The sequence below is a fragment of the Elgaria multicarinata genome, chromosome 21, assembly GCF_023053635.1.
Source record: "Elgaria multicarinata webbii isolate HBS135686 ecotype San Diego chromosome 21, rElgMul1.1.pri, whole genome shotgun sequence".
NCBI classification, from domain to species: Eukaryota; Metazoa; Chordata; class Lepidosauria; order Squamata; family Anguidae; genus Elgaria; species Elgaria multicarinata.
Window position 1 is genome coordinate 10,622,230 of NC_086191.1, and position 23,330 is coordinate 10,645,559.

General features: G+C 51.0%; 1 protein-coding gene across 1 annotated transcript; it reads left to right on the top strand.

The window, feature by feature from the left end:
* Window positions 1-1,763: 1,763 nt before the first annotated feature.
* KLC2 (kinesin light chain 2) lies at window positions 1,764-22,815 on the top strand. Its single transcript, XM_063145964.1, has 16 exons — window positions 1,764-1,874; window positions 7,335-7,591; window positions 8,458-8,688; window positions 9,900-9,972; window positions 11,048-11,267; window positions 11,654-11,741; window positions 13,880-13,981; window positions 14,979-15,152; window positions 16,598-16,697; window positions 18,590-18,639; window positions 18,777-18,850; window positions 20,194-20,302; window positions 20,924-21,073; window positions 21,203-21,327; window positions 21,623-21,683; window positions 22,628-22,815. Exons 2-16 carry the CDS (start codon window positions 7,343-7,345, stop codon window positions 22,706-22,708), a joined length of 1,887 nt encoding a protein of 628 aa, XP_063002034.1. The 5' UTR covers window positions 1,764-1,874; window positions 7,335-7,342; the 3' UTR covers window positions 22,709-22,815.
* Window positions 22,816-23,330: the final 515 nt, after the last annotated feature.

Sequence of the window (23,330 nt, forward strand, 5' to 3'; positions counted from 1 at the left end):
ATTGAACCGCATTCTCAGGTCTTATCATCAGATAAAAGGAATCCTAGTTAATTACTCACGAGTTTTGATAAGTAACAATGCACACTTGCTACCTACAGCTGCTTAAACGTTTGTACAAATTCTTTAAAAACCTGTCTACCTATTTCGTTGATCAGAAGATTTTCTCATTGATTAGTCTTACCAATTGGCTCTACTTTTATGATCTCCACTGACGAGAGAATGGCTGCATATCTCCACAGTTTTCAAGCCAGAGTATTTCCAGCCTGGGCTGGAGGAAGCCAGGAATCAAAGCCGGGACGTTCTGCGTGCTGAGCGGGTGCTCTTCCACTGAGCCAGAGCTCCTCCCCACGAAGTTCTCACTGAAATGAGCAGGTTGTAATCCTGATTAAACACGTGTAGCGGCCTTCTCCAAAGTGGCATCCTCGAGACCTGTTGGGCTGCAATTCCCATCATCCCCAGCCAGCAGTGGCATGACGTGCTAAATGACACACAAGAGTTCTACGGTCTGGCTGGGGAATGCTGGGAGTTGTAGGACTTTTTCTGTCTTTCTGTCTACACCTGCATAGGATTGCGCTACTAACTCGCGGGGTGGGGGGCTGGGAGGTCATTTCGTCGCTGCTGCATGCGGAGTCAGAAATCTCCCATAGACCTATCAGCAGATCCCACGCTCTAGGGTGCCCTCCAGATGTTTTGGAGCATAACTTTACTCCTGACCGTTGGCTGTGCTGGTAGGGCTGGTGGAGACTGTAGTCCATGATAACTGGAGGGCGCTAAGGTGCTTGCCATCCCTCTAGGGCAGCCAGGGCCGGTGCCAGACTATTTTGCACCCTAGGCAAGGTGAGCTACTTTCACCCCACCCCACTCCAAAAATGCCAACTTTGGTTTTAAGAACATAAGTTTCCTGGAAAAAATAAGACGCACACAACTTGAAACGGCTACATTTATTTTAAAGCGCAAGAAATACATCATGCCAATTGTAGCAAACAAATTGGAAAGGAACGTCTATGAGTCTAAAATGCATTATTTAATAGGAATATCACCTCCAAATCATCACCCCCAACTCACACGCGTGCACACACACACACACTCAGCATCACTTACTCCAAACACACACGCATGAACACATGCATTCACTCAAAGACCCCATGCACCCCATTCACCCATACATTCTCTCTCTCTCTCTCCTGGGCACGTTCCGGAAGTCCAAACGTGGAGCCGCCCCACCCCAGCGTCCCTGGCTTCGCTTCACCTGGGCAGGCGCAGGGCGCCATCTCGCCCATCCAGGCCCAGCTGAATCCTCGGGCTTCAACATGTGTGAGTGCTGCGCTGCGCCCGGTGCCCCTCTTAGCTTGGCGCTCTAGGCGGCTGCCTGAGTGGCCTCTATGGTAGCACCGGCCCTGAGGGCAGCCTTCCCCAGCCTGGCGCCCACCAGATGTGTTGGACTCCAAGTCCCAGCATGCCCCCAGTCAGCTGGGTGGTGGGGGCTTGCTGGACGTTGGAGTCCAACACATCTGGTGGGCGCCAGGTTGGGGAAGGTTGCCCTAGAGTTACACCCCCGGTCAAATAGGTATTAAGTCTGGGATTGCGCCTTTGGAAAGAACCCAGCAAGCCTCTCTCCTCCCCTTTAATTCTGCTCACCCACCCCGAGCCCCCTTTTGGTGTCACCCGACACTAAAAACGCCCGGTGTCAGCCTCTGCCCCCCTTCCCCACAAGCATCCCCTTTAAGGCTGTTGTTTTGGGGAGGAGCCAAGCGGTTGCCGGTGCCGCAGTGCCTGCCGGGAAGGATGTGAGGCCGCCGGTGGCTGGAGAAAGCGGAGCAGCGGAGACGGCGGTGCTGGGAGCCGCACTGGTAGGCAGGGGGCTGCGCGCGCAGGTAGGGTGGGAGGGGAGGGGTCCTCATCCTCCGTCCTACCTCGGCGAGGGAGGGGGGGGTCTCATATGTGCCCCAATAAGTGAGGAGTCTCGTATTTGTCCCCCATAAAAAGAGGGGGATCTGGAGTGTGTGTGTCCCCTGAAGTGAGGGGGGGTCTAGTGTCCCCCCCACTGAAATGAAGAGGGGCCTGTTGTGTCCCCCCCACAAGAAAATAGGGGTCTAGTGTCCCCCCCACTGAAATGAAGAGGGGCCTGTTGTGTCCCCCCCACAAGAAAATAGGGGTCTAGTGTCCCCCCCACTGAAATGAAGAGGGGCCTGTTGTGTCCCCCCCCACAAGAAAATAGGGGTCTAGTGTCCCCCCCACTGAAATGAAGAGGGGCCTGTTGTGTCCCCCCCCACAAGAAAATAGGGGTCTAGTGTCCCCCCCACTGAAATGAAGAGGGGCCTGTTGAGTCCCCCCCCCCCAAGAAAATAGGGGTCTAGTGTGTCCGTGTCCTCCTTAAGAGACGGGACCTGCATTAGGATAGGTAAGAAAAGTGCTCCTCTTACGCCAAATGGACTAGGATAGAGGAGCCCCCAAAGAAAAAGATTCCCCTGCCAAATAGGAATAAAACGAGGGCTGGGTGATTTCCCTCAGCTGGAGGCATATGGGGTGTGGATACAACCGACAGCAACACACACACACACACACACGCACCCCACAAAAGGAGGTGGGAGGGCCAGGGCCTCAAAATGCGTGCGCCACCACGGTCCCACACATAGAAGCAGAGACAAATGTGGGGCGCTCTGCGTACGCGTGTGGTGCTGGGGTGGTGGTGAGGTGAGTTTGTTCAGCTAGAGGAATCTGGGTTGGTGTCAGAGCTCCCTCCCAAAGAAAGGGGGGTGAGGTCGGCGAAGGAGGGCGCTCGAAAGGATGGTCGCTGCCCCCCATCCCAAACACCCATTTGTGCAGAAATGAGGGGAGGTCAGGTGTAGGTTGGGGGGAGCTTCTTCAGCTTGAAGAATATGTGGTGTTACTAGGAAGGGGGCAGGCTAGGCAGGTGAGGCTCTCCCAAACTTCAGAACGGCCTCCCAAATATACATAGTAAATGAAAGGTGGGTAGGTGTGTGGGGCGGGGGTTGAGTCTTCCTAAGCCAATGGGGATTTGGGTTAGAGATCCTTCTCCCTCCCAGAAATGGAGTATGGGGTAGTAGAGATGGAGCACAAGGGGTCCCCCACAAAGTGTGTAGAGGAGTTCTCTTAAAGCTAAGAGGAATGTGGGGTATTCAGTGGAAGGGGGTCTCATAAGGCAAAGTGATTCCCAATGCAGAAAAAAATGCAGCGGGGAGTTCTCTAAAGCTGGAGGGATGGGGTGGTGGATATTAAAGCGTCTTCTAAAGGAACGGGGATCAGGTTAAGATGCGGGGGGTGGGGGGAACCAACTTAATAAAGAATTGGCAAAGGGGTGATTTCTTCCAAGCCTGAAGAGCTACAAGAGGGTGTGTGCGTGTGTATGGGGGGTTGTTCCTCAAAAGTAAGGCACTCCAAAGCCAAAAGGGATCTGCCACAAAAACTGAAAAGTCAAGCCAGGGCTGAGTGACTCCTCGGAGCCAGATGAAACAGGATAGAGGCATACGGGGAGTTATTAGAGCTCTCTTCATGGAATGACTGCTGAAACAGGAAATGCTGCAAAAGATCCCTTAAATATGGGGGTGAACATAGAGTGTGCCTTCCCAGAAAGAAATGGTTGGGAAAGTTGAGAGGTGGGCTTGAGAGACCCAAAGAGGAGAAATACTTCAAACAAGACCCTTCCCTCCTTTCTCCCCCAGCAATTCTTGGTGGGTAAAACTGGAGAGGAACTAGAGGTTCCCTAAAAGATGGAGGGCAGGTAGAGCAATTTTCCGTAGAAAGATGTGGATTGGGTCCTAGGAGAAGGGATGAGAAGTATGTAGAAAGGGCCCTATCTTCCCTCAGCAAGATGATGTGTGAAGACTAGGGAAACCCCCTTTTCCAAAGGTGAGGCATATATTTAGGCAAGTGGCAGGGGGAGGGAACCCCCTTCCTGTCATACCGGGGAAGAGGGGTGGCTAAGACCTTGACAAAGTTTAAATAGTGGCTAAGATCTTGACACAGTTAAAATAGTAGCTAAGATCTTGACACAGTTAAAATAGTGGCTAAGATCTTGACACAGTTAAAATAGTGCAAAGAAGGGATAAAGGTAGCTCCCTTGACTTCGATGTGGTCAAAGAAAGAAGAGGCAGCCCCCCCATGCAGGAGGGAGAGCAAGGGCACATGAGCACCCTATATAAAGCCAATGGGGGGGGGTTGAGTTTGAGTCATGCCCGCTTGGCTTCAGGGCCCCCTCAGCACAGAAAGAAGGGATGTTGCCAACGGAGCATGAAGAAATTGCAGAGTTCTCACCGGGGTGGGGGTGGGGCCCCCCCAATAAACCAGAGGGAGATTCTGCAATGCCTCATAAGGCACAGAGGAGGCAGCGCCAAAGTAAAAAAAGGAAAAGGCTAGCGAACCGCTTTCCCGAAGTCATGGCGAGGGATGAATTGTTGACACTTGTCTGTCATGGGGAGGAGTACAGGCGAGAGAGCAAGAGAGGGCTACAGAGGCAGTGAGGAGAGCAGAAGCGAAAGCTGCAATTGGCTGAGTGAATGAGGAAATTTCCTTGAAGGTTAAACGATAAAAGCAGGTGGGGAACAGTCGTCCCCTCTAAAAAAAAGAATGAAGCCCTCTTGAAGGCAACGGGGGCCAGTTGCACTTGAAAGGGCTGGAAAGGGCTCTGAGGGGGTGGGATCTGAGAGGGTGAATGAGCAAAGAAGACCCCACCCCACCCATGGAAAAATACAAAGCGATCCCCACATCCTAAGCAGGGCACGCACGGACAAAACCTAAAAGAAGGACTTGTGGGCAAGAGGTCAGATTTTTTTGGAAAGGCTAGAAATTCTGGATAGGGCGGGCAAGATATTCCTGGAAGGCTTAAATATTCCCACTTGCATCTTAGGTATGATTTTGGAGGTGGTGCTTTCTAGTTTTGTCAGGCTGTATCGGCCTGGATGGAGCCTGCATGATGGTGTGTGTGTGTGTGTGTGTGTGTGTGTGTGTGTGTGTGTGTGTGTATTTTTAGAAGTCCGTATATTTTTCTCCACCCCCACTCCCCCTTTGAATCTTCATTTGAAACCTTGATTTTCCAGTTTCTGCAAATAACAGACACATGCATTTTGTTGGCTGGGAGGAAAGATTGAAAAAGAAAAGGCCCAAGATGAAGCAATACAAAAATTTCCATTAATTTGCCAGGGGTTGGCTGGAGGTGAAAAGAGACGCTGCAAATTGCTTTACAACTTTGGGGGTGTGCTAGCTTCTGCACCCTTCATGGTGTAGGGTGAATGGTCAGTCACTTTGTCTCCTTTTTATTTTAGCTTATTTTCCTGTTCGAGGAAAATAGCACATCCTATGTAAAATGGAAGATATTGGGGCAACGTGGCTCCATAGAAGGAAAATTCTGATACCTCCAGCCAAAAGGCTCATCCTGTGTCAACCCATCACTCTTCATTACCCTTTGGAGAGACCGTAAACTAAAAGGACGGTGGAAAGGCCATTTTAAAATAAAGGGATAAGCCCGAGAGGAGAGAAGAACTCCTTGTATGAGCCAATGTGGTGGTGGTGGAGAAAACCTAGCCTATATCTGGGTATGGGGTCACTGTGGTTCTCATTCAGCTGTTGGCATCGCAAGTTCTAAATCTGTTCCTGGGTAAAGACGGGTGGGACTGTTTAGTCCAAAGCTGGTGTTTGGAAATGGGCACCTGGTAGCTGGCGAGGAGATGAGGTTGCTTTGGTTCTGTGTTGGGGCGTGGGGGTCGGGATTATCCCTCCTGCGCTGCGGTGCCGGTTGGTTTGCCGGGCACAGGGGCTGCACGCCGCATTGCGTCTCTTATTGTCCGGGCCTGAGCCAGCCACCTCCTGGAGAAAGCTGGGAACTACAATGATGGCTGGACATCAGAAAAGCGGGGTGAGGGAGCTATTTTCTCTGCCTCCCCTTCCTCTCTTTAATTCCTAAAATGTTGGGGTGAACATCATCACCTGACCCGTAGCACCCTCTTCATATCGTCTGTCCTAATTCCAGGTGCTTCAGTTACTCAGGGGTGACTCACGGCACCTTTATGTTTCCACTTCGTATATCCTGAAGTTCAACTCAGGCATGCATAACAGGTTCTGGGGCTCAGCCACGTCTCAAGTTAAGCTCCCCACCCCACCTTCTTGCCGCAGCTATTCCAAGCCCAGCTGTGACTTAGGTCGATTGTAGCTCATCCTTATGACTCAGAGGTCCGGCCTGAATGTGTTGCAGTGGGCTTGTTTCCTAATACGCGTGGCTGAGATTGCTGCCTAAAGTTGCTTAGCGGCAGGGAAAGGAGCAAAGGGCACTGTACACATTTCAAGGGTTTGAAGGACTTGACAGCCGTGATAGAACCATAGAATTATCAGGTTGGAAGAGGTCTTGGAGGTCATCTAGTCCAGCCCTTTGCTCCATGCAGGTTCTGGGAAGCAGCAAGCAAGTACAGCATCCTTGCTAGGTGGGCCGTCAGGCCTCTGCTGGAGTCCCCTTTAGAGAAGGAGAGCTCACACTACCTCCAGGGGAAAACAGCTCTTGCCATTAAGCCGTTTCTCCTAATACCCCTTTCAACAGCTGTGTAAGGTGGGCTAGTATTATTTCAGATGCTAGGCTCAGAGAATAGAGCCTGGTGCCCTTCAGATGTTTTGGACTTTGGGTCCCATCATCCCCAGGCAGCTTGGCCAGTGATCAGGAATGCTGGGAGCTATAGCCCCCCAAATCTGGAAGACCCCAGGTTGAGGGAGGCTGAACCAGTGGCTTCCTGAAAGCCACAGGGAGCGTTTGGGGGCAAAGGCTGAGCTTTGAGCAGGGGACTTCAGAGCTTTGCTACCCCAGGAGTTAGTGCAAATAAATCCACAGAAGTGACTAGTCCACATGCCTTCACCTACCTGTGTCAGTTCTGTGTTTACTTAGAGGGGACTAGGGAGAACTGGGTTGAAATCCCCATTCTGCCACGTAGCTCCTTGGGTGAACTTGGAACATAAGAAGTACCTTATACTGTGTCAGGCCCTTGGTCCATCTATCCCAGTATTGTCAACACGGGCTGGCAGCCGCGGCTCTCCATGGTTTCAGGCGGGATGCCTTCCTAGCCCTATCTGCAGAAGCCGAGGATTGAATCTGGGACCTTCCACATGCAGAGTAGGTGGTACAGCTCCTCTCCAAAACGTGGGCAGGTTCTTCTCTCAGCCCAAGCTACCTCACAGGGTTGTTGTCAGGTTAAAAGGAAGGAGAGATCACGCGCACTGCTTCGTAGAGGTGGAGGAGAACAGGCTGCATAACTAATAATAACCCTGGTTTGGCACGGCTTGTGGCTCTCTGCCGCGTCTCTCGCCTCCATTTTGCTCCTTTCTCCTCCGTGAAGGCCCAGCGATGGCGACCATGTTGTACCCGCGGGAGGAAAAGCTGGAGAAGATGAGCCAGGATGAGATTGTCATGGGCACCAAGGCGGTGGTGCAAGGCCTGGAGACGCTGCGCACTGAGCACCACTCGTTGCTGGCCGCCCTGCTCGACACCGTCAGCCGCCTGGAGCAGCAGCACGAAACCAGCGCCGCCCAGGAGAAGGCCGGCCTCTTGCGGAAGTCCCTGGAAGCCATTGAGCTGGGCCTCGGGGAGGCTCAGGTAACGTCTCCTAGGCCAGGGGTGCGGAACCTCTTCCGGCCCGAGGGCCAATTTCTGTCCCTTGGAAACTCTGGGGGGCTGCAGTCCAGTGGTGGGCGGGGCGGGGCCTAAATGCCTGCATTTTTTAGCTTGGAGCTCTTAGTTGGGGGTGGGGGAGACTGCAAAAGGAAGGAAAGCACCAAAGGATCAGTGGTTGGGGGAATGAGGTGGGCCCAGAGGAACCCCACAGGCTGGGATTTGCCCCCCACAAGCATGAGGTGTGTCTCTTGTGGGCTACTGACAGGCAGGAATAGAACGCAGGAGCCTGCCTTATACCAGCTTGGATTATTGGACCATCTAGTTCAGTATTGTCTATATTGATTGGCTGTCTAAGGCAACCTTCCCTAAACTGGGGACCCTACAGATGTTATGGACTACAACTCCCAGCATTCCTGACCCTGCTGGCTGGGGCTGATTGGAGCTGAAGTCCCATCATTTTGGGGTGAGACATTCTCCCGTCTGTTTCATGTGGTAAAGCGGTCTTGTGAAAACACTGCCTTGTGGTCAGATTGCAAATTGCCATACACAGGACGTTGCTCTGCCTCTGCCGCCTGGGCAGCCGTTTGCAGGCCGGATTTTGCCCCAAAGCTGCCAGTTGCCGACCATTCATCTAAGGTTTCCATATTCTAAGGGAAAATGCCGCTAAGCGAGACATTTGGACTGAGGCCTTTTCTCCTGTAAGGAAGTGTGTCAGTGTCCAAAGTAACATTTGGAGGCCCAGAGCGAAGCGAGCTGGGTTCTGTGTGGCCTGTCTCCCATTCCCACCTCTAAGAGATGTTGATAGCTAAGCATCGTGAGCTCATCCCTCCCTTCCTCTCCGGTTACAGGTGATCATCGCCCTCTCCAGCCACCTGAGCGCGGTGGAGTCGGAGAAGCAGAAGCTGCGGGCTCAGGTGCGGCGCCTGGTGCAGGAGAACCAGTGGCTACGAGATGAGCTGGCCGGCACCCAGCAGAAGCTGCAGCGGAGCGAGCAGTCGGTGGCCCAGCTCGAGGAGGAGAAAAAGCACCTCGAGTTCATGAACCAGATTAAAAAGTTTGACGAGGACGTCTCCCCCTCGGTAGGTGTCCCTCTTCTTCAGGGCTGGATTTCGGAGGGCCCCTTGGGCAAGGTGTCCTGAGTGGGGGCCCTCCCTCGGTGATTCCACCTTCTCACTTGCTTGCTGGGCAGGCAGAGAGCCAGGGAGCAAGTTGGCCGTGGCGTCTCCTGCCCCTCCGCCTCGCCACTGCCACTGCCTGGGCCGGAGCGAGAGGCAGGAGAACAAGCAGGTTGCCCTGGTGAAGAGGAGGTGCAAGTCAAGGCGGCTCTTCTCAGTGGGCCCCTGTTGACGCGTGGGCCCTTGACTGTTGCCTGACCGTGCTCGCCTTTGGCGCCGTTCCTAGTCTCCTCCTCCACCCCATCTTCCGGCCCTCCCTATTTGGAGATACAAGGACGGACAGTGCGTAACAATATTATTTTAAAACCTGATGGATGGATTAAAGGCGTTTTCGTGCTCTCTTAAAATGCCCGGAAATTTGGCTTGAACCATGAGTTGGGTCTTAACGGAGAGCAGGAACTGTGGCCTGGCTTGGTGTCAGGATGGAGCCTACGGGCCGTGGGTGAGGTAGGGGAGAAGGGCCGACTCTTCCTTATCTGAAGGTATTTTCTACCCAGGATCAGCACTGGCATCTAAATTATGCAAAGGCCTCTCCTCTGATCTCTGCTGGTGGCTTAAGACTTTTGTATCATCGAGATCTTTGGAAACGGCATTGTTAACATCTGCTGCTGATTTTTCATTCTATTTTTAGGCCTTTGTATTGGTTTTTAGGGTACGTGACTTCTTCAAATGTACATTTGGCTGGTGTTTCAAATGTTGCGTGTGGCTCTCTAGGCATCCTTAATTGGGAAAAAGCTGCCCATAAATCAGGGGTGAGGAGCAACTTGTGGCCCTCCAGAGTGTTTTGGCCTACAGCTCCCATCCTCCTTTACCATTGGTTCTGCTGGCTAAGGGTGATGGGATTTGAAGGCCAGAACATCTGGAGATCCAGAAGCTACCCGCCCCCTGCTATAAATGAACACAAGTGAATTGGAAGTGGGGGTTCTATTTATTTATTTGGGACACTTGTACACTGCTGAATATAATAAAATCCCCCTAGAAATTTGATGAGCCCTAAGCACAGTTTAAGAGGAGTGGGCTTTCGGGGTGAGGATGGGAGCAGGCTTTCTTATGGTTTCTTATCCCCCGCGCAATGACGGGAGAGTTTCCGCCCTGATTGCCTTATTTCTGCCCAGGACGAGAAGGGCGGGGAGTCGGCCAAGGACACTTTGGATGATCTCTTCCCCAATGATGATGACCAGGGACAAGGTGAGTTGTGGCGAATTCCCTGGAGCCCAGCTGGTCCCTGCCAGCCCCAGCCCTTGTGCCTTTCTGCAGCAATTGGATTTGTTTAACTGGTATAATAATAATAATAATAATAATAATAATAATAATAATAATAATAATTCTAACCCGCCTCTACAGCCCGATCAAGGCGGGGAACAACAACATCATAAAACACATAAAACATTAATGAAAACATAATATATATTGTTAAAACTGCCTAAAAACATACTAAAAGCATCCTAAAATTCCACTGGATAGGCCTGCCGGAAGAGATCAGTCTTCATAGCTTTCTTAAATGCTAAAAGACTGTTAAGTTGATGAATCTTCTCCGGCAGGCCATGCCACAGTCTGGGAGCAGCAGAGGAAAAGGTCTTCTGGGTAATAGTTGTCAGCCTAGTTTTGGCTGACTGAAGGAAGTTCTTCTCAGAGGACCTGAGTGTGCGGGGCGGATTGTACGGGAGAAGGCGATCCCGCAGGTAGCCTGGACCCAAACCATGTAGGGCTTTAAAGGTGATCACCAACACTTTATACTTCGACCGGAAAGAAGACCGAGGTGGTTGGGGACATAATACTACAACCCAATAGGGTTTTCCCATAAAGCTAATTGGTGGGAGATTCAGGACAAATAAAAGGAAAGACTTCTTCACACAGCACAGAGCTAAACCGTGGAACTCACTTCCACAAGACGTAGTGATGGCCACTAATTTGGATGGCTTTAAAGGGTGTTGGATAAATTCCTGGAGGAGAAGGCTATCCATGGCTACTAGCCCTGATGGTTATGTGCTACCTCCAGTATCAGATGCAGTATACCTACAGAAACCACTTGCTGGGGAACATGGGTGGGAGGGTCCTGCTGCACGCCTGTCTTGCTTGGGGGTTTCGCTCAGGCAGCTGCTTGGCCGCTGTGGGAACAGAACGCTGGGCTGAATGGACCTTTGGTCTGATCCTGCACAGCTCTTTTTATGACCTGATGGCATCCTTCAAACTCCTGAAGGAGGTGAGATTGGATCTCTGCTACTCTTGTTCTGAAGCTGACCGTGCCAACGTCTCTCTGCAGGGCCGGCTCACAGTGGAGACGCAGCAGCCCAGCATGGCGGTTACGAGATCCCGGCCCGCCTGCGGACGCTCCACAACCTGGTGATCCAGTATGCCTCCCAGGGCCGCTACGAGGTGGCCGTACCACTCTGCAAGCAGGCCCTGGAGGACCTTGAGAAAACTTCGGGCCACGACCACCCCGATGTAGCTACCATGCTGAATATTCTTGCACTGGTGTACAGGTACGAGGCTTAGCTGACTTTGTAGGGCCCGGGCTGTCTTGACCTTACAGCTCAGTTGTGGGGCTGTTCGTCTTCTGGGATTGTACCACTTTAGGCTGCAGTTGAGGGATTGCGTATTTGAACGTTCCTCTATAAGCAAATGGCATAATTTCCCTGCATGCCAAGATCTAGCTTGTCAGGAAGAAGCCATTTAGCTTAACTTTCTCCCTGGCACTATAGCTTCCATGTTCCCTGAGGCAGCATTCAAACATGGGGAGGCCACCCCTGTCACCAAACTATCTGCCGTAGTCCAATCTAGAAAGGCTCGTACCACATGCTTTTCTGGGCATTCAAAGCTGGGCTTTTCTTCTGGCAGAGAGGTGACCTTGTTTTTCCTTCCCCGCCAGGGACCAAAATAAGTACAAGGAGGCAGCTCATCTCCTCAATGACGCCTTGGCCATCCGGGAGAAGACGCTGGGGAAGGACCATCCAGCCGTAAGTGCCACATCACGTCCTTTTCCCCACCAGTTTTATTGTTTTCTACGAAGGAAGGAAAAAAAGGAAGAAAACATAACAGAACATCACACCCTTAACTAACAATACAGTACAATACAAACAATAAAAACACATATACAAAACATATAAGGCCATATTCCATTTAAGGCATTCTTCATGGCAGACATATGGGCTGTCTGTTACTTCACTTTAAGACCACAGATTATATGTAAAAACCACAGACGTATAAATCATTCTTTTGCAACTCTTGCATATATTCTGTCAGAGGTTTCCAGTCCGATACGAACGAGGTTGTAGATTTTCCTCTTACTACCGTTTCCCCGAAAGTAAGACATCCCCCGAAAATAAGGCCTACTTCCAGTTTTGCCTCTCGCTGTAATATAAGGCATCCCCCCGAAAATAAGACCTTTTTTTTTGTTCAACAATAAATGTGTACCGTATTCTTCTTCATGGAAAAATAAGACATCCCCTGAAAATAAGACCTAGCGCATCTTTGGGAGCAAAAATTAATATAAGACACTGTCTTATTTTCGGGGAAACAGGGTAGCGCTGCAAGTTTAGCCATCTCCACCAACTCCAAAACCTTAAGCAGCCATTCCTCCGTTGATGGGACTTGTGTATTTTTCCAGTATTGCGCATAGTGTAGTCTGGCTTCTGTTGTCATGTACAACAACAGCGTTCCTCCTTTTTCTTTAAGTTGATCGTCCATAAGTCCCAACAAGAATGTTTCTGGTTTCATTTGTAGATTTGTCTTTAATATTTTTTCCATTGACAAATGGATCTGGGTCCCAAAAAGATTTTGCTATGTCTAGAGTTCTGCGCAGCGGTTCTTTTCAGACTTTGCCATAGAAGCCAATTACACGGTGGAGGTTTGAGATCACAGTGGTACGTGACTGCTCCACCTTCCAAATTTGGACTGTTTAGGGTTCTGCCAAGGTCAGGCAGACAGCCGTGAAGTGGTCACCGGGTGCTCTGCAAGTATTTCCTGTTGTTTCTTTAGTCACTGAGAGCCAGTGTGGTGTAGTGGTTAGAATGTTGGACCGGGACTCAGGAGACCCGGGTTCTAGTCCCCACTCAGCCATAAAGCTTCACTGATTACAATTTGGGCTAGTCACTAACTCTCTGCCTCACCTACCTCACAGGGTTGTTGTGAGGATAAAATAGGGAGGAGGAGGATCACGTACACTGCCTTGTTTTCCTTGGAGGAAAAGCCGGGATATAAATGTAAGGGAAACATAAATAAATTACTGAACTAACTTAAAATAGTTGGTAGACTGTTAAAAAAAAATACCTGCCAGGTGCTTCCAGAGCAGTGTACAAAACAACTGTACAGAGAAACAAAGTTGCCTTTAAGTGAAACAACCAAACCAACAGATGTCAATCACGAACAACCAAAAGCAACAATAGAGCAGAAAAACCGCTGCTACTCTGGGTTAATTTCCCAAAGCTCAGCAGGAGAGCATCTTTTAAACCTGTTTAAGGAGTGTCGTAAGAGAGGGAGCTTAGTTAAACAGTCCATGGAAGGGTGTTCCGGAATACCGGGGCAACCACCGAGAAGGCACTGCTTCTCATGCGAGCCGAATTGACTTCCACATGAGACTGAACTTGAAACAGAGCCTTATTGGGTGACTTCAAATGCTGGGGACAGTTTATATGGGAAGAAAGTAGGCACTCCTTGAAATAGATGAAATGAGATGTGTTTGCAGGAAAATGTGCTGACTGAAGTCTTGTTTCTTATTCACCAAGACTCCCAGTTTCTATTTTTGGAGATCTTAAGAGAAGCTGTCTGGATGTTTGTCTTGAGGTTTCCCCCACAGCCATGAGGACTAGCATCTCGGCTCTTCTGCTAAACCTAAAAGGACACTAAGAGATGACCCAGTATCCCAGATTTGCTAAATTTCTATGATTTCTTGTTTGGAAGTTTATTTACTTATTTATTTCATATTTATACTACCCAACAGCTAAGGCTGCCTGGGCAGTTTACAATTAAAACCATTGTATATAAAAATCAAAATTAAAACTTTAAGTAGACTCCATTCCAGGGCTCGTGGAGCAGCAAGAACACTCTCGAGAGTTTGAGTTGTACCACTGTTTACCAAGGCCTTTTTCATACTTAGGTGGCCGCTACCCTCAACAACCTGGCTGTGCTGTACGGGAAACGGGGCAAGTATAAGGAGGCGGAACCACTGTGCAAGAGAGCTCTGGAGATCCGTGAGAAGGTACGTGGAGAAGGCTGCTCCTCATGTTGTATCTCTAAGAAGCTATTCCCGCCCCCTTCCAAAAGACACTGCAGCAGCCCTCACCCAACCAAATTGCTGTCCTCTGGCCATGCTGGCTGGGAATTATGTGAGTTGCAGTCCAACACAGATGTGGAGGGCATTAGGTTGGCATAGGCTGCCATGCACTCTGTCTCCCTTGGTCACGCTGGGCTTCTGGTGCAGTGCGCGCTCTTCTCCTTTGCTCAGTGGTGGAGCAGGAAGTCCCAGCTTCAATCCCTAGCCATGTCGAGTTTTAAAAGTATCTAGGAGAAGATCTTCCTCTGCCTGAGATCCTAGAAAGCTGCTATGAGTCAGAATAGGTACGGGGTGCAGAACCTCTTTCAGCCCAAGGGGTTCTGAAAGAGATTCTCCATTTGAGAGAAGCTCTCGGGGGCTGCATTCCAGTGGTGGGTGGGGCTGAAAGTTCCAGCCTATTTTAGCTGACTGCCCGTAACTCAGCCTTAGGAGAGGCAATTCAGACTTTAAGAATGGGGGGCAAACTCACCAACTCACCAAATGGTCACTGATTGCGGTGAGGAGGGCCGGCTGTGGGCTGGATTTGGCCCACAGGCCTGACTTTCTGCATCCCCAGAACAAACCATCCCAGGCTAGACGTGGACCCTGTTCAGACGACTCACTAAGCCACGGTGGTGAAGCGTTTGAGCTAAACGTAATGGTTTAGCGTGTCGTGTGAACCATTCCTAACCATGGCGGCTGCATAACCACAGTTTAAACATGCTCACGAACCACTTGCTGCAAATGGGTTAGCATCCTAACCGTGGCTTAGCATGTCGTCTGACCAGGCCCATAGAAATAGTTTGATTTGGATTCAGGCCTCTATTCCGACGTAGAACTGCTTTAGGATTCCTGCATTGAGCAGGGGTTGGACTTGATGGCCTTATAGGCCCCTTCCAACTTTACTATTCTATGATTCTGTGATCCTTCCCGCTCTCTCCAGGTGCTGGGCAAGTACCATCCAGACGTGGGCAAGCAGCTGAACAACTTGGCCCTCTTGTGCCAGAACCAGGGCAAATACGAGGAGGTCCAGTACTACTACCGGCGCGCCTTGGAGATCTACGAGTCTCGCCTCGGGCCCGACGACCCCAACGTGGCCAAGACCAAGAACAACCTGGTGAGGGCCCCAAGAACAGTGGGGGTGTCAGGGCAGTAAGGGTACGCTGGCTAGGAGGGAGGAGGCGCTCAGAGCACTTTCCGTTTATAACCGTGGGATGTTTTACAGATAAGGACTGGACGTAGCTTCTTCCCAACCTCCAGATGTGTCGGTACTGCAACTCCCAGCATGGGAGTTGTTGTGCCAACACATCTGGAAAGCACCAGGTTGGTTCTTGCAGCGCCTCTGCACTCTTTGGAGATAAAAGAGGGGCTTCCTTTACCTCCCTGCACCCCGTCCAGCAATTGGTGCCTTTCTGCGCCTCTTCCCTGTACTCATTGGAGAAGCTGCTGGAGGCGGGAGCAGGTTATCACTGGCCGGTTGTGGCTGCCCGTTCTTCCTGACCTCTACAAGAGATAAGGGCTAGCGATGCACCTCTTTCCTGTCTATTTTTCTTCTCTTTTTGTGTGAGGGGAAGCTGAAAAGGGTCAGTGAAGGTGCCTGGGATTTCTCCGACATGGGCACCACCTTGTGGGTTTTCCCCTTGGCTCCACAAAACCCTTTATTAGGGGTTGAGGGGTTGCATTACTCAAGCATGACTAAGAGACTGCACAGCACTTCGTGGAGACTTTTTGCTAGGATCCAGGATCCAGTCTTCAGTGATGGATGCTTTAAGATCCCTTGGGGCGGGCGCAAACTGTGCAGCCCTGTCTGCCATGGCTGAGGCCATCAGCTAGCATCTTCCATTGTGCCTGGGTGCAACTCCAGTTGGGGGCTGTCATACCTCCTGCGTCCAACCAAGGAGCAGCAGCAAGACCTTTCAATGTGCTTAGCTCCAGCCCAAGACCTACTCAGCCACCACCTGCTGAACTTTGTAACTAAGAATCTAGTGCCCGAGTTTGCTTGTTTTCCTCCCCCCTCCCTGTCGCTTTTCCTTTTGTGTAGTGTCTTTTAGATTGTAAGCCAGCAGGCAAGGACTGTCATGTTTCTGAACTTCTTGGTTGAAGGGTGGGGTAAAAACTCTCACCCTGCCCAGTCACTGAGGTCATCAGAGGGCATGCTCCTGGTGGTTCCACATGGACCTATGGCCCATTTGGAGTCCATTCAGAGAAGAGCCTTCAGTGTGGTGGCCCCCTTCCCAGGGATCTCCCTAGTTCTGGAGGTCAGGCAGGCGCTAACTCTGTGTCGTTTCTGGTGCCTCCTGAAAACATAGTTATTCCAGGAAGCCTTCCTTGACTGACTAGCCACGGTTTTTATTGGCACTCTGTTTTTAAAAATAACCATTTTTAACATGGTGTTTTATTTCTTATATCGTTCTATCGTTTTATCTTCTATTGTTTATCACTCCAAAATCTGTTTAGATGTGGAGCAGTCTATAAATGCTGTGAACTAAATAAGTTAATAAAAACGCTGTGAATGAATATCAACTTAGTCTGTTTTTAAAACCTCTGAATATTCCCTCACAGGCCTCCTGCTACCTCAAACAAGGCAAATACAAGGACGCTGAGGCCCTCTACAAAGATATCTTGACCCGAGCGCATGAGAGAGAATTCGGATCGGTCAACGGTGAGCGCAGGAGCTGGTGACGGGCCTCACATCTGCTGAGGAGAGCAGCTTCTCATGGGCGATAAATCCCGGGCCGAGGCCTAGCGTTTCTAGAAATCTTGGAAGTAGCCAGGATGTGTGGGTGAGGAAGGGCGGCCCACAAGGCCTAGTTAAGAGTGGCTTTCCGGGAATTAGGAGTTTGAAGCATCCTTTGGACGTTAATAAGAATTTCCCTTCATAAAGGGACGTTCCCGAAATGTGTCAGGAACCATCACTGTAGTTTCTGCTGTGCCTTTTTTGTCTTTGTTTTAGCTTTTACGGCTGCATGTTGCTTTCTTTTTTAAATCCCGTTTGCTGATGGTGTGGAAAAGGGCCCCCTGAGCTGGTGTTGGAGCTTTGTGCAGAGCTCTTGCGAAGGTCGGAGGCAGCAGGAGCTTTTCTCGTGCGCTGCTGTTCCTCCCGAAGGGCTGGGCATTCCTTAGGGCTAGCCAGCTGAGCAGGGGGGAAATCCAGACCTGCGACTCTCCGGCTTCATTGGCTGACAGAGGACAGGAGAGGTTGGACAGCGCCCAATCACGGGGCTTGACGTGCCTCTGGGCCGTGCCTTAAATTCCTTGGCCGCATTCTGCAGAGAGCAAGTCACAGGAGCGTGCCCTGAAAACTCCACCTTGTTTTGCTTAGTCAGCTTCCTCCCTGAAGAACGCTTGCAGCCAAGAAAGAATCTGGATTCCTTTCTGAAATAAGCCATTCAAAGCGGCGATGGCGTTGTGCGTCCCTGCCTAGGTTTGCGCCAGGCCTCATCCCAGCCCTCGAGGTGGCCACTTGGCCCCACTAGCCATTGCCCCCCTCCTCTATGCATGCAGCAGACTGAGAATCCGTCCCTGACATGTCTGGGTAGGGCTGGGAAGTCCACTGCCTGAAACCCTGGAGAGCCACCGCTAGACAGCGTACAGCAGGTGTGTTGAACTTGTTTCAGCCCAGGGGCCAAATTCCATTTCAGAGAAGCTCTCAGGGGCCGCATTGTTGGTGGGTGGGGCTTAAGGCCCAAAAGGGGTGGGGCCAACATGTTAAAACAACAACAACAGCATATTATTCATATTCTTATTTATTCTATTTCTGAAGCTCTCTGGGTGTTTCACAACAATTCACAAGATAAAATACAGCAGGAAAGTTTAAAATACACGGAATTTAAAACAATTTAAACAGCTGAAAGCAACTTCAGTAAAACATTAGCCCTGTTCAGACAGTTGGCATAAATGCCCCGTCGTACGAATGCCATTAAATGCCTGGGAGTAGAGGGCAATCTTAACCTGGCGTTGAAAAGCTGACAGTGTTGGTGCCAGGCGGGCCTCACTGGGGAGGTGATTCCACAATCGTGGGGCCACCACTGAAAAGGCCCTCAAACTTGTTGCCACCTTCCGAGCCTCCCTTGGAGGTGGCGCTCGGAGGAAGGCCTCGGTTGTTGACTTTAACGTCCCGGTAATATTTTACCTTCAAGCTCTTCCCGCCAGTAACTAAGTTTTCGGAGAGGTGTTCAGCTTTTTAGAAGGAAGGTGCAAAAGCCGGGGAACCACCAAAGGATGATCCGTCAGGGGAAAGGGGGGCGGGGCCTTCTGGGGACCGCATTTGCCCGCTGCCTTTGTACGGACAATTCCAAGCTGAACGGACTAAGGGTCTGACTCAGGATAATTCAGCTTCCCATGTTGTATATGTTAGTGGACTGGGCCAGAGCTCGGTGGTAGGGCACCTATTTTGTCCACAGGAGGTTCAGTCTCCAGGGAGTGCTGCTAAAGATCCCCTCCTGGGAAGCCTGGGAAGCCGCTGCCATTCAGCTCAAGACCATCCTGTGCTAGATGGACCAGTACACCGACTCTCTCTTAAAACAGATCTGTTTGCTCCTTATTTCTCTGCAGGAGACAATAAGCCAATTTGGATGCATGCTGAAGAGCGAGAGGAAAGCAAGGTACTCCCACATCTATAGATGGTGGTGGTGGTGGGGAACCCGGCTATCCTTGCCCAGAACTTTCCTGACCACTCCCCCTGCCCCCCTTAAACCTTTAAATTATGTGTGTGTGTGTGTGTGTGTGTGTCCCCTTTCAGGATAAGCGCAAGGAGAAGGACAGCGCCCCCTATGGGGAGTATGGCAGCTGGTACAAAGCATGCAAGGTAGACAGGTAAGTTTACCTGTTCTTTTTGCTGAGGCTGGAGGAGGTCATTGGTAGGCAGGTTTCAGGTTTGTCAGACCCCAAGATCCACCAACCAGAGCACGATACAAATGACACGTATGTCGAATTGAAATACAATATATGGTTCGGGTCCAGGTTATTTGAAAGAATGTATCCTCCCTTGTGAGCCTGCCCGTGCTTGGAGATCTTCTGGAGAAGCCCTTCTTTCAGTCCCACCTTCTTCACAGGCACGCTTGGTGGGAACATGGGAGAGGGCCTTCTCGGTGGCTGCTCCGGTGCTCTGGAACTCTCTTCCCGGGGAAGCTAGGCTGGCTCCCTCCTTGATGGGCTTTCGGAAGCAGGCAAAAACTTGTTTGTTCAAGCAGGCCTTTGGAGAATAGTCTGGCCCTCCATCTATGTTAATGTCTTATAATTTTGTTGTGTATTTTAAATGTTTATGGTTTTGTTTCCCCCCCCCCATGTATATTTTAAACTTTGTAAGGCCGCCTTGAGGCCCAGCATTGGGCAAAAGGCGGGATACAAATAATAAAAATAATAATAATAATAATAATAATACAAGGGTGTCCCTGAGCACGTTCTGAGTTGAGTGTTCCCCCCCACCCCCGGATACCAGAACTGGGTTCACTGTCCTTTCACACACTAGTCCCACTCCTGATTAGCCCAGCCTTCCTTCATTTCAACAAAGCCAATTTAGGCAGAAATGTTACTCTGCTCTTGCTACTGTTTAGCAAACTGAAGTTAGAAATCTACTTTCTGGTTATCCTTGGAGTAGGTGACGTGCAGGGGGACGCTCCCAGCCTGATTCAAGACTACAACGCTCTAGGAGCTTGAAAGCAAAGGGAACCTAGAGCCCTAAAAAGAGGAGTGAAATTGGGTATTTTTGCACATTAAGGCTGATGTTCACTTCCTTATGTGCCAAATACTGTCAATTGTAATGCATTGACTGCTTTAGTCATGGAAATAAAACAGGATATTTATTCATCCATTTATCCTCATGAGCATTTTTAATTTTTACATCTCATATCCCTGCCATTCTCCCTCTCCCATAATACTTTTGGCTCAGGGAATCTAGAACAACAGCATACAAATGTAACTTTAAAAACCAACAAACCAACAAATTAGAACGATAAAATGCAATATGGTGCCACAGTCCTTTTTCTGTTTGTTTGATCAGTTCCTTAAAGATGCATTAATTTAATCCGTCGACGGGGTGAAACGTTGCAGCTATAAATGTTTTGTCTTGGTGAAAGCTTCTTAAGAGAACATTATGGGGAACTTGGCTAAGCTGTCCTTGACCCACCTGCCTTTGCTTTGCCTTTTCCCACCCATAGCCCCACAGTCAACACGACTCTGAAAAGCTTGGGCGCTCTCTACCGGCGTCAGGGCAAGCTGGAGGCTGCAGAAACGCTGGAGGAGTGTGCCCAGAAAACCCGCAAGCAGGTGAGCGCTGCATCCTAGATGCCTAAACGATAGGAGGGTCAGCAACGATAGGTCTCAGCATGGGTGTGAGATGCTCTGGCTTGTAAGTACCACTTACCTGGTCACCTATGGCGAGTGAGAATTGCTTTCAAGTGACCAAAGGAAGGACTGCTTCACAAAGTGCAGCGTTAAACTATGGAACTCACTTCCACAAGATGTAGTGACGGCCACCCATTTGCATGGCTTTAAAAGGGGGTTGGATACATTCCTGGAGAAGAAGGCTATCAAGGGCTACTAGCCCTGATGGCTTTATGCTGCCTCTAGGATCAGAGATAGGATTCCTGTGTGCGCCAGTTGCTGGGGAACATGGGTGGGAGGCTGCTGTTGCACTCCTGTTCTGTTTGTGGGTCCCTGGCCGACTGCTGGATGGCCACTGTGTGAACAGAGTGCACGACTAGATGGACCCTGGGTCTGATCCAGCAATCAGGAAGTGGAAGTTTTGGTCATCTGAAAGAGTTGTTCTCCCTTCTTTTAGAAAGAAAAGGGTGGGTGGGGGGACGACAGAGATCGCATCTGCAAAAGTAGTGCCTTAGGGTCGTCGTCCCCCCGCCCCCCTCTGGCTGATCTGCCTCCTTCCACTAGGGCATGGACGCTATCAACCAGAGCAAGGTTGTGGAGCTACTGAAGGACGGGAACCGCTCGGAGCACCGGTCCAACCGCGAGGGGCTCTCCGGCACCTACAAGTGCGAAAACGGGACTGACCCGGACGAGGGAGCGGCAGAGTGGTCTGGGGTGAGAGGCAACGCAGCTTGACAAATCCTTCCCTGTGGGACGCTTGGGGCACAAGCCTAGACATGTTTAGACAGGGCAAAAAGGCTCACCTCTCCCCTCTTCTTCCTCCCCCCTCCCCCTCCCTTCCAGGGGGGCTCCGGAGCTCTTCGGCGCAGCGGCTCCTTCGGGAAGCTGCGTGACGCCCTGCGACGAAGCAGCGAAATGCTGGTCAAAAAGCTGCAAGGGAGCAGCCCGCAGGAGCCCAGGAACCCCGGGTGAGTGCTGGCCTGGCGGCTTGGCCTTAGGAGCGGGGGTCCCATCTAGTCCTGCTAGTGTCCCTTCACACACACACACACACACACACCCTTTCTGCCCATTCGTAACTTTTCCGTCGCCTTCCCAGAGTTTGCTTCTTAGCGTTTTCGTCTCCTGCCCCGTCGTTCAGTGGAGCTCAGAGTGAGATTCCTGGCTGGCAGGATCCAGCCCTCACCCCCTTCAGACGAGCCTTGTTTTCTCCGTCTTTACAGTCCAAAACGCCTGACTTCTCCCGCATTTTTTGCCTCCCCACAGGATGAAACGGGCCAGTTCTCTCAACTTCCTGAACAAGAGCGTAGAAGAGGAGTCAAGCCAGGTATGCCACCGTCGCCATCAGGCCCATCTTTTTCTCTCTTCTTTTTTTTTTTTTGCTGAGTAAGAGAAGGAAGTGGCGGTTGCTTAGCAACCAGAGGATGTGGGTCCTAACCACTTCAAGGCCTGGGCCTCCTCATAACCAAGGGAAGCCTCTGCCCTTGGGTTTCCAGGCAACGGTTTCGATTAAGCCTTGCTCATTGTGACACCGCAGCCATCATGGTTTCATGGCCCAGTGCTAGAATTGTTGTCGGGGTGGGATCACGTGAGAGAGGGATGGAGGCCTAGCCAGTTCACTTCCTGTCCCGAATTACAAGATTGCTTGTCCATACTTATCCTATATAACCTTGAGTGATGAGCTGTGCTGAGAGAGAGAGAGAGACAGTAAGCCTATGTACCCCAGTTGCTGGGGAACATGGGTGAGAAGGTGTTGTTGGACCATGTCCTGCTTGTGAGCTGGTCGGCCACTTGGTCTGATCCAGCAGGGCTCTTCTGATGGTCTTATGAGATTGTTTTGCTGCCAGCAAAAGCCACCAGATGAATGTTAGTGGGAGAGAGGAGTTCTGGGCCTGGGCCTCCTCATAACCAAGGCCCTAAACTCTCTGGTCCCTCTACCGTGTAAGGCTCCTGCTTGGAAAACGAAGGACTTACGTATTTCCTAGTAGTAATATTTATATGCCGCTTCTCATTTGAAAATAAATCCCAAAGCAGTTTCCTTTACAGTTGGTTGGTAGCCCTGTTTTACGGTTATCAAAACCCTTTTCAAATAACGACTTTCTCTTGTCCCAAATGTTTGTGGGCCCGATGAAGACAACCCAAACGCTGCCCTGCCTCCCCATACACCCGCCTCCCTGGGCCCTCATAGTGAGTGTTTGGGGCACCGACTGCTGTTGGCCGCTTTCCCCCCATCATTCCTGTGTTTACCACGGTCTCCCTCCCTTTTCCCAGGTGTCCAGTAGCCTCTCCGACAGCCGTGGCCTTAGCGCCAGCAACGTAGACCTCTCCCGGCGTAGCTCCCTGCTGGCGTGAGGAGCAGCGCGTCCCGCACCAGCTCCACCTGGGTTGGATGGAGGAGACCTGGGCCGCGTTGGACCTCTCCTGCCTTCTCCCTGCTGCTGCTGCTGCCCCGCCTGCGACCACCCGCCCCGGCGTGGCGTCAGGAGTCGCCCACCCCGTCGTTACAGGGCTGCGCCGTTACAACTCGCCTGGTGTGGTTGGAGCGGTATGCCCTCCCTCCCTCCCTCCGTCTCACACACGTGTGTGTACTCACACACACACGCGCGCACACACAATGTCTTCCTCTCCACTGCCAGCATGTTGCTGCCACCCTTGCCGTTGCACTTCACCGCTGAAGAAGAGGCTGTAGCTAGTAAGAGAGTGTGGCTCTTAACTCCGTCGTCTTTGCCTTCCCTCCCCAACTCCGCAGTCTAGTTCCTTGGAAGGAATCAGGTGCTCCTACCCTCCGCCCAGGAACCCAAAGCTTCACTCTTCCTAGATGCATAAACTACTCGTTTTTTAACTGCCCTTTCCCGGGGAGACTGGGAATTGTAGTTCTTGGGTGATGGCAAGGGGGAGAGAGAGAGAGAGGGGGTTTCTTGAGGTGCATCTCTCAGAAAATACTCAGCAGGGCCTGCAAGAAAGGCAGGGGGTA

Bases quoted from the DNA above. Each gene is read 5' to 3' on its own strand.
- KLC2 (XM_063145964.1), top strand. From the start codon at position 7,343: ATGGCGACCATGTTGTACCCGCGGGAGGAAAAGCTGGAGAAGATGAGC. The intron at 11,268-11,653 runs GTACGAGGCTTA...CTTCCCCGCCAG, and splicing joins ATTCTTGCACTGGTGTACAG to GGACCAAAATAAGTACAAGG. The intron at 20,303-20,923 runs GTGAGCGCTGCA...TCCTTCCACTAG, and splicing joins CCCAGAAAACCCGCAAGCAG to GGCATGGACGCTATCAACCA.